Below are 11,159 nucleotides of genomic sequence, written 5' to 3' on the forward strand. Positions count from 1 at the left end.
GCACAGTGGCTGTGCTTCATGGTCACAGCTCATAGCAGAGATTCATATGAATGTTAGCTGATGATGCTGATATTCATTCACTGAATCTCACCTTCAATCTCACCCCCCCCCCCCCCCCCCCCCCCACCGGCTGCATCCACGTTAGCCCCCGACTGCTCACATTTTCCTGTTTAGAGGCAAAGTCACCCTCTACAATGTAGGCAACAGAAAATAGTTTTTATTTTTATTTTCCATCTTTTTCTCTGCTCATGAGATTCATTTCCTGGAGCTGTGTCATATCACCATATTTGTATGACACAGCTGTCACGGCGCGTGCTGCTCTGAAGTGTCCACGCGGGGGCGCAGCACGCGCAACAAACGCGCGTGGAGTTGCTGAGCTGCAGACGGCTGTCATTAGCGGCTGTACACGCGTGTCAGTGACAGCACGACCGAGGCTGTGTCACGGTGCTGTAAAGTGATGTCACGGCCGGTGTGTGCGCTCAGAGTAATTCTAAGTGAGTTTATATATTATATATGTTTGCGTCTTTTATTCCCACTCGTGGTCTGAGGGGTCAGCCGCTGTAGGCTTCTGTGCGCGTGCAGGCTGTGCAGACCAAACGACCCCCCCCCCCCTCCAGCCTGATCCTCTTAAACTGACGGAGGCTTCCCCGCTGCTGCGCACGGCTCGCGCGCAGACGGGACTGAGGTTTTTCTTCATCTGCTCACGACAAGTTCAGCAGCTGCGACGGAAGGAAGCGAGGTTCAGACGCATGGTTCAAAGACGCAAGAGCACCAGAAGCTTCGCTCTGGAGGGATGCTCACAGGATTCCCGAGCCCGGACAGAACTTGACGGGAAACACGAGTGATCCTGAGATTTTCCTGAATGGGAAAGTCTCGCGCATCATAGTTCATCTGCTCCGGCCGCCTTTTTGCTTAACCAAATGCCACTCCAATGCCCACAGGTGGGGTTAAAAGCCCCCTGTTTGGCTTGAAATCGCCTCGACGCCCCTGTGGAGGATTTCTCTGGCGGTTCGTTCCCGAGGAGCGCAGCACAGCCGCTGAGATGGACCGACACACTGCGCCATGCGTCACCGCCAACCTGACAGGATACTAACCGTCATTTATTTAAGACAACTTTCACATTTTCAGAGTGGTTTAAGGTTTTTTTTTTCCCGTAGCCATCTTCAGTAAACTTTTGCTCCGCGGTCCTCCTCGTCTTTCTCATCGTCACTCGGATTTCCATGAAGCGACCCATCGGGTGATTATAGCCACTTTCTTTAGAGGATTTTGCTGTGGGTGCAGCGGGACATCATGTGGACGCCGACAGAGGACGAGAAAATTGGAGTGGGTGAGTAAATCAGTGATGTTTGTCTGGTAAACGGCTTTGTTTTTTACGCAGAGGATGGTGCCAAACTCATCACCTCCAGAAACCGCAGTTAATGTTTGCGCACTAAAAGCTTTACAGACATTCAGCTGCACCTGCGCCTTCGATGTCTTGGTGCTAAATCATGTTGTAAAGTAAATCTGTAATCTGTGAAATGAAAGGGGTCATCTCACTGGAATCTGTTCCAAAGAAGCGCCCGTGGGTATGAGGAACTGTGCAGAGACTACAGGTTCTTATCTGCACACCGTCTACAGTTTTCCCTTTGAGATGTGTCTGCGGCACCTGAGGCGGTGGACGCTGGAAGTGGTGTTTTGTTTTATCTGTTCTGTCAAGTCCTGTCTCCGGTCTGCGCGCCTGGTCTGTGGACCTTGTCATCTGTTCTGAGCCTTACAGCAGTCCTGTGTAAGTGTGACGGGTGCGGGATGAGAGAGGGGCTGTGTCGTCGCTTCTGGTGTGGGTTTATAGTGCGTGAATGTGGAAAGTGGGTGAAGTGAAACCGAAGCAAGGACAGGAACAGGATGCGGTGATAATGGGCAGTGCAGGTAACTGAGACTTGACAGCAGTGATTGATTACGCAGCGTGCTGTGGCAGCACGATGACGGTGAATGTTTTCAGATGAGAGCTGGTGCTTTGGGCCCGTTAGCCAAGGATCCACAGCCCAATTATTCTCACTCCCATCCCCATTTATCTCCCGTTTATCTGCTGCATATGCGTCTTTCAGGCAGCCACACCTAAAGGCCTGTTTGGAAAAACACTGCTGACCCAAAATTGACTTTCTTACCTCCACCAAAGAGATCATGTGATCCTTGATTCTACAGTTATTAAAAACTTATAGAGAGAGTTGCATCAGTGGTGTGGCTTTCCCCATCTTGGAAGTGACGAACTCTGGAGTCAGCAAGGATCCAGGAACGACTCTAAACATTGTGAGATGTGGTTAAATCATGTTGCCACAAACGCTGAGTGACATCATCTTGATGTTCTCATGAAAATATCACAAACTCATCAACGTCCTGGAAGGATGTTTTAGTGTGTGTGGAGTCTTGTGCTCCTGCTGTGTTGGAGCTTTTTAAATGTTTGTTTGTTGTGAATGTTGCTGCATCTCTAAAGTTTTTTTTGTGTGCAGTCTTGTCACTAAAACTTCTGGCATGAACTCTTTACTGTCATATTTCAGGCCTGCTTATACAATAAAATGATTGGTTATGGAGGACGGTCTCTGCCTATTCCCAGTCCTACTCTGTCCTACATGTCACGTTGATCAAGGGAACAAAATCTTAGTTTAATTTTATAAGAATTTTATTGACACTCTAATCAACGTATATTTATGAATACAGCATAAAATCTCCTTAATAAGAATTACTGCTCCCGGCTGCAGAAGTACCAATTATAACCTTTATTCTACTTTCTAATGGCACTGGCAGCGTGCCTGTATCTAATGTGGATTGCTCAAATCTGATTGGTGCATGAGCATTTCCGGTACCAGTACCTCAGGTTGCACCACCTCTTGGACCATCCTGCTTTACTTTAAAGCTGTTCTTTATGCGAGGCCCCCTGTTCAAGGAGCTCTTCCTCTGATGGTTATACTAACTTTGAGTTTCTTTCATTGTGTCAATACCCTGAGAAGATGATTTTCATGCTTATTGTATACTTTAGTGAGATTTTGAGTATTTAATGCGCCCCCCCCCCCCCCCCCCCCCCCCCTTGTCTCTCTCTTAAACGATTAAACATTTCCTCACTAATTGGCCCCGAGACCACCCATGCAGGAGAAACACTGTGTACTCAGTGATCTTAACTTGGACAGTTCAAGAAAATGAGCACAGGTATTTCACATGAGGTGCCAGACTTCCTGTCCCCGATGGGCAGAGCTATCGACTGACAGCTGCCTGGATCTTTCCGAGTGACCAATCCGGTGAAATGCCACACAATGTCTGCAGCGTGAGGGAGCGAGGCCTCTGCTGACAGGAAGTCAATTTGGGCAGTCATGACTCTGCCAATCTGTTAATTGGAAAGAGACATTAGCTGAATTTAAATGAGAGGCTGTGGGTGTTTTTCCTGCTTCCCGATACCTTCAGTCGACTCCAGCTGAGGATGCGTGCTGCGGCTGTTGGATTTACTCTGCTAGAAGCCTCTTAGCATCGAAATCAGAATTGTGCCACATCTTACAAGCCTTCACATCGCCCGCTGGTAGACTCCATAAAAGGAAAACGGCACCATAATCTGACAGTGCGGGAGTGTGGAAAGCAATCGTGAATATCACCCTTCAAAGACTCCATCACACAGAACATTAGGTGTTCGCTTAAAGTGCCACACATTTCACTCTGCAGGGTGGTGACACTGCTGGAAAAAAGAGATCCACACAATAATGACATCGTAAGAGGAGCACAGGTGCAGTCGACACCGCCCACATGTTCACAGTGAATCTGACAGCTTAGTTATCTTTTAGGAGAATCGTAAGAAAAGACATTCTGGGAAATGGACTCTAAAGTTCTGTGAAAGTCCATCACCAAAACAACTTTGGTATTAAAATGATAATTATCATAAATCTTCTATAAAGTTATGGAAAAGTCACCTGATTTGGATGTTACCCTCACACTATTATTATCAGTTATCCATCAGACCCCCACGAGCAGAACTTGGCAACTGTGGGGAGGAAGAACTCCCTTTTAACAGTCAGAGATCTCTAACACCTGTTGTCAGAGACCTCTAGTGGCCATGTGAAAAAATGCACAAGACATTTCCTGATGTGGTAAAATAAGAAAATGGAGCTTTGGGTTGGGAAAACGATGATATTTACCCCAAGTACTAACGCAAACTAAACCGTGTAAAAAAAACTACATTGAATATTTTAGCCTCCACTGCCGTCCTTGTTGTAACTTTATTGCAATTTATTGTTTGATAACAGCATTTTGGTTATTTGTAAGTGATTTAGCCACATGTTTAGTGAGAGCTGTTAATTATAGATTTAATTTTCTGCTAAAGGGGAGCATTTAACAGGTATTTTCATTAGAAAACTGCGTTTCCCAGAATCCTTTGTGGTAGACGAAAGTTACTCTGGGTTTTAGCTAGCAAAGAAAGTTTCGGGAAGCCATTATATGTTGCTCTGATGTCGAGCAGTTTATTTGTTGTACATTCCCCTTTTTGAAGCCTTATATAAAGACTATCGTTTCTACAACTGATGTCCGATCCATTTTTTTGGCTAAGTGGATTCGCCACAACAGTCCTCTCTCTTCAGCAGTGTGGAGTGAGCAGCACGAGTGAGGTGATGGCTGCCGTGTAGAGGGTAGCGGAGGAAATAAGTATGGGACCGATAACATCTGATAACGGCCGTTCAGTGCGCTGACAATATGGAAACGTGAAAAAAATGATGTGTAACTGTGACTCACTGAAGCTGAAAAAAGGAAAAGAAAGAGGAAATTCTTTATTTGCCACTGGATAGAGGGAAGAGCGCAGAAATCCTAAAAACACCGTCCTTTGAAACTACAGAGTCACGTATCCCTTCAATGTTTCCATGTAAGTATGCTTTGTGTGCCCTTTGTTAATCCACCCATTTGTGTTTTTGCTGCATAATGCTTTGCATACCAAGGCAGGGAGAGTGGTAACTCATAGAGCCCTTCCAATGGAGTTGGGATGACTAGTGCCTGGTTGTAGAAAACAGCTATTCAGCTGCATGAATGCAGCTTTGTGGCCCCCATAGAGGTTCCTGAATGCAGCTTCACCTCCCCCAGGGCTGCACAGCACAGCACTCAGTTCTCACACTCAGATAACACAGAACGCACACAGACAGACAGACAGGCAGAGAGGAAGACAGATGGACAAACGAACAGACGTTCCAGACAGCCTCCTTATGAAATGCACCTGCTGAAGATGAGAACTCTCTCTGTTAGCCACAGAAACGTTTGCAAATCAGTCAGTCTGTGTTTAAAACTGAAGCTGTATGTGAAGGGTTTACATTCTGGGTCTTAGAAGTGATACTTATTCAGAAGTACCTTAAACCTACATTTTTTCTAATGGCCAGCAGGGGGCGTTCCCTCTGATTTCAAAGGTAATTCTGACGGTGTAGAAATCTACGAGGAAAAAGCTCCACAGTTCACCTGAGCTGTCCACACTTTGTTAGGGAGTTCATGATCCCAGTCGCTAGTTTGAAGTCTTATTTAATATGAAGTTATGTTATGTTTGTAAATCGTGGCAAGGCACGATTTAGGGCGGAGCTATCTTTTTATTAAGTCACAATTCTATGAGCACTCCGTGTCCAGCCTCAAGACATCAAGACAGTGTGGGGGGAATACCCTTCTAACAGGAACACACTATTCAGTCTCGAGACGTCGTGGTAGCTACGTCCATCTTTTATGTACAGTCTATAATTCCTAGCAAATTCAACTGTAAATCAGCAGGTTTCCTGATATCCAAACATCCTCCTACATAAAACACACAGATGGTTCATTGTTGTTTAGACACACTGAAATCAGGAAAAACCGACACACACAACACACAGGTGGGCAGGTGACTTTAACACAGACATGTCGTACAGCATCATTTGTCACACCTCCAGCAGGCGTGCAGCAGCGTACACGGCGCTAAAACTGTAAATCTGTGTAAGTGACAGAGGTGTAAAGGAGCACGGCACCTTGTTTGTCTCTCTTTGTGCTTTTCAGTCCCGTCTGTCTTCACTCGGACTTATTTATTCTGGACCAGCTTTTCATTTTGCCGCCGTCGCCTGTGCTCATCTGTCACTGCTGTGATCCGGAGGGTGGGGGGCTGGAGAGGGCTTCTAGTGTCAGACCTTATAAACCGACTTTAATGAATTCTTATGTCATTTGTTTTCCTCACCTTTGAGTCAGACTCGGCCTATTTGTCAAACGTCATAGCTTCATCGTAAAAAACTTATCTTGACAAGACTTTGAAGGATGATGCGTCACTGGGCGTCACTATCCGGTGTGAATAAGCGGCTTGATGGCGGTCAGAACATTGGAGAACAAGCTTAAGGATGTGAGAAACTTTTATTATCATCAGAGGACGTTTTTTGTATTTCTGATTAGTTTTGGAGGAAATTACCTCTTTTTGTGGCTATTGGAGGAACTTGGAGGATAAAAGTCATCACAATTATGCTTTCAGGGTCTTTATTTTTTGGAATAGGCACGTTGAGCCTATTTTCATTCTGGGTGGTCAATTAATGGCATTTCGTCAAAGCGCTGAGTGGCTCCTTGATGTACTAAGTGTCCTCTGGCAGTGAAGTTCTGTCATTAATGAAACAGGTCTGTCATTTCTTTTCTTTACTGACTGCTTGTGTGGATACCGCCCACATGTACAACTCTAAAACCTGACAGCAGTGGTCAGTTCTGCTGCGGCTGGTGTGTCAAAGCCCTGAAACCAAAGCGAAGCTTTAGGCATAACAGGGCAAGGCCGACAGCTTTTGAAAAAAGATGATGCACAGGCGAGTCACCAAGTCTGTTTCTTCTGAAAGAGCCTTTTAACTCTTATTTAAATACACTTTACACATTTCTGCCTTCAGAAAAAACCCAACTCCATAAAAAGAAAATCTTCATGTTCTTTAGAAATATTTGATGCATTTTTCCTTAAACTAAAAATGTTTTTTGTGATGTGAAAAATAAACTTTCCTACATTCACATTATAAATGAGTCCTCGCTGTATTCACTTCAGCAAGTCATTAATTTACTGCCTGAAAAATCTGCTTCTGTGAATGTGATAAAGTACAGTTCCATAAAAGAAAGCATTATATCTGCTTTTATGTCCTTTTATGAGATGATACTTTTAATGCGGTTTGTGCCCAACAATGATTTGTACATCTGAAGTTTGTCTTTGAGGAAATACGTTCACTCTCTCTTCTGTCATGACTCTGCCACTCGTGAACGATTAGGCGAGAAGAACTCAAGTTGGACACGATGAATTATCACCACTGCCTGTGGAAACTGACAGCACATCCGTCCATCCGTCCGTCCGTCCGTCCATCCATCTGTCCATCTATCTGTCCGTCCATCCATCCATCCGTCCGTCCATCCATCTGTCCGTCCATCCATCCGTCCATCCATCTGTCCGTCCATCCATCTGTCCATCTATCTGTCCATCCATCCGTCCATCCATCCGTCCGTCCATCCATCTGTCCGTCCGTCCGCCCATCTGTCCATCCATCCGTCCGTCCATCCGTCCGTCCATCCACCCACCTGTCCATCCATCCGTCCCTCCATCCATCCATCCATCCGTCCGTCCGTCCGTCCGTGTCCATCCATCCATCCGTCCGTCCGTCCGTCCGCCCATCTGTCCATCCGTCCGTCCATCCACCTGTCCATCCGTCCATCCATCCGTCCATCCATCCATCCGTCCGTCCGTCCATCCATCCATCCATCCGTCCGTCCATCCGTCCGTCCGTCCATCCGTCCGTCCATGTCCATCACTCCTTCAGTCTGTCTTTTAATCCCACGTCAAAGCCACGAGTTAACAAAGACACAGATTGTCCTTATTATTATGGTCCTTTCTTAAAGAGCTTGTGTACTGTATCATAAGGTAAAGACAGTCCTTTTCTGTCTCTTGCTCTGAATTTTGGAAAGTTTTAGTAAGTTTCTCAGATACGATTCAAGCACGATTGTTACTGTGCTGAAGGGACCTTAGGAACACACCCCTGTTCAGCTGCTCAACGTACCCAGTCCATCTAATTTCTCCACTGCTTATCCTGTTTGGGTCTCACAGGGTTAAAGCCTCTCAGAGCATTGGTCAAGAGGTTTATCTCAAAGAATAAGATTATTTCTGCAGACACTGTTTTATAAATGCGAGCTTAATCTGTATTAGGAGGCCATTTTTCTGATTGCTTTGACCTGAAAACCAGCCTGTTGTCTGTTAGTGTTTTGGTGCCGGTGCTGATGTTTTGACAAAGATGTGAAAATCTCAAAGATACGCCCAAACTATTCCTCACTGATGTGATCGAGGTGATGAATGACATCAGTGCAACAGTAGGATGGGTTGCTCAGTTCGTCACATTTATGCTCTTGTAACCCTTGGTGACACATTCTGACACACTGTGTTTGTCCTGTTTTTCCTAATTTTCCATTGTGAAGATGTGCATTTGAAGTCAAACGTGGCTAAAGTCAAAAAGATACAAAATCCCAAATGGGACGCAGGTGAGAAACTCGCAGCTTCCATCAGAATTTTCCAACAGAAAAATAATATTTGACACATGGAAAAACACCAACGCCTGCTACATGATCATCGAACTGTGCCGCTCGTGAGCTTTGGAAGCGTTAAACAGTTGCACACTTATCAGCATTCACATGTTTGTGACCCAGATTTCTAGCTTTGGTCATATGGCGTCTATAACATAACTCTCAGAGGACAGAAGCATCAAACTGGTAAGAAGTCTCCCGTGGTTTGCAGGATACTGAAACGTAACCAGGTCAGGCTTCTCCGGGGCTAACTGCTGACAGTTTTAAGACCCTACAGATGATCTCAAAGGATTTCTATAGAATACCAAGTTATTGGTGCACATGAGACGTTCGCCAAACATCAGTAGGTCTCATGGCTTTCAATGTACGTAGCTTGTTTACCTACAGCGCACTGATACCTGCTCACTATGCACATGTACTTGATTATTAAAAGTACCTGCCCTCACCTGTTCACGTCATCTGGTGATAGGAGTGGGGGGGCATTGTGTAGATCACAGTGTTTACACTGAATAAAACAGTTTGTGTTGTTTGTTCCTGATCTGTTCTCTGCATGAAAATGTTGCGCTGGGAAAAGATTATGCAGCGCAGTGATATAAATACACACAATAAATAAATGTATTCTATTGCAATCAGTTCAGCTTAATTAGTTAATGGCATCCCGTAGCAAACCCCAACAGCACTTTGCAACTGCATAAAAGATAAGTAACTAATTACACCAAATGAATACCGACTAACTTCATGGGTTAGAAAGAGGCAGAGAAAGAGAACACAGGCAGAGGGGAGTCAGAGCGCAGATACGGTGAAGTAATCAGACTGAGACGGAGACGCTGAGCTGGTAATGTGATGTTGTTTCCAGCTGACAACTAGTCGGCTAAACAGAAGGTGAAGTCATCACCGCAGCCCCCGACTGGCACACACCCAGCGCTCAGCAAGGCGCTTATTACTGTGTGTGTGTAACAAGTAACACTCAAAGAACTAATACTTATAAAACAAAGGTCATTTGATTACAAAGTTCTTAAAAATAATTGCCAGCATCTAAAGTGCACATTACATCAGCCTTGTGTTCTTGTTTTGCATTGATTGTAACTGCGTCTTAACATTTTCATAAAAGGTGCTGCACAGACTCATTTATTCAGTCCTATCTGCGTATAAGCAGGTCATTAATTTGCTTTTATGTTTTTAATTTGAATCAGAACGACGACAACTATAATCAAGAGCAGATTCTTTTTTTCTTCCGAGGCCCATTAATGAAAACAGTCACGACACCGGAGCAGCGTGAAGATGAACGAGTTGTTTTGGAGGTAGGTTGCTGGCTAAAGCAACTTAAGTATATACGATTTATCAGAAGGACAGGGTGTCATCGGATGTCAGCTGATTGTGGATGATCTAAACTTAGAGAAATCAACAAAATACAAAAAGGAAGAAAGCCTTTGGGATCAATTTTCTGGTTTTACAGGTTTTGATCTAACATGAATGTTCAGGTTAAGACATTAAGAACAAAACACTGGTGTGTGTTTCATCAGGTAAAATGCTATCAGAGGATAGGTTTCCCTGGGAGGGGTGAAGTGGGCATGGCTGGATTCAATTGGCTGCTGCAGGGAGAGGCAGATGGCGTGATTTGCTAAGACACACTTCTCTGTGTAGGTGAAAATTGTGCTGGTCCAACCTTTTGTGAACTCTGGTGGGTGCTGTCCTTAGGCCTAAACATGACCAGTGCCAGTGTTAACACACAACACCGAGCGCTGCTCTTGTGTGAGCGAGGTGGACTCAGTGCTGTTTCTGTTCTCAGCCTTCACACGCGATGTGAGGAGGCTTAAAGATTAAAGTACGATGAGGCTTGAGAGCAGCTGGCTGCTGTCCGTGGTGCTGAAACACACCCAGTCGAGCAGGGATGGGGGGTGGAGGAGATCCTCGCCTCCACCGCGTACTTTCTCCCTCCTCTGGAGAAGCAGAAAATAAGTCACGATAAAGAGGTTGCAGCGTTTTCACACGTAGGCGGGGAAGTTCATCGCACGCGGCAGTAAGCTCGTGTGTACGATATGAGTCGTGCTTCATACCCAAAATAAAAACCAAGGCGGCCCTTACAAACTTGAAAATGCATTTTGGTTTATACTGAACAGCAGTTGAAGAGAAGAAGCCAAAAGCAAAGAGCTCAGAGGGATTACTCAGAGCCCAGCAGCGTGTTTAACGTTTCCTGCGTCCCGGTGTCATTTTGAAATGATTTTCTTCAAAATAAGGATATTTTACATCACAGTGTGTGTTCATGGATGCTTTGGGGATATGCTGATTTCTACTTATGTCCTTTGTGTATTTTATGTATTTGAACGAGTCTGTATTTTTGTGTATTTCAGTGGAAGCGCACCTCTTTCCTTTTACAGTTTTACTTCCTGCTTAAAAGCCCAAACTCTCACACACAGGCGTCCAAATTCATGGGCTGCTTCCTCCTGAGGCCGCATTTGTAGACCGATTACGTCACAGCGACGCGCCGAAGGCTGTCCAAATTCGTAGACTCCTCCGAATGCAGCCGACAAATGTGTCCTCCTTTTCCCCGAATTTGAAGGATGGGTCGGTTGTGTCCTTCTTGGCCCACCATATCCCAGAATTCATAGCGCGGCCCAGCCATGCTC

At 45.2% G+C, this 11,159-nt stretch overlaps 1 protein-coding gene across 9 annotated transcripts in view; it reads left to right on the forward strand.

Moving 5' to 3' along the window:
* The first annotated feature begins 475 nt into the window (after positions 1–475).
* The window catches only part of LOC146517776 (dedicator of cytokinesis protein 3-like), a 313,061-nt gene continuing 302,377 nt past the window's right edge, over positions 476–11,159 (forward strand). For 4 of the 9 annotated variants that reach the window (XM_085160372.1, XM_085160374.1, XM_085160375.1 and 1 more), the window contains exon 1: positions 476–1,327. In XM_085160372.1, coding sequence (XP_085016498.1) covers positions 1,291–1,327 — 37 coding nt within the window. In that variant the 5' untranslated portion in view covers positions 476–1,290. Of the gene's footprint in view, positions 1,328–7,671; positions 10,952–11,159 lie in introns of those variants that run through there. The other 5 variants (XM_085160380.1, XM_085160381.1, XM_085160377.1 and 2 more) reach the window with 4 other exon arrangements.

This window comes from Neolamprologus multifasciatus, chromosome 5, assembly GCF_963576455.1.
Source record: "Neolamprologus multifasciatus chromosome 5, fNeoMul1.2, whole genome shotgun sequence".
Lineage (NCBI taxonomy): Eukaryota > Metazoa > Chordata > Actinopteri > Cichliformes > Cichlidae > Neolamprologus > Neolamprologus multifasciatus.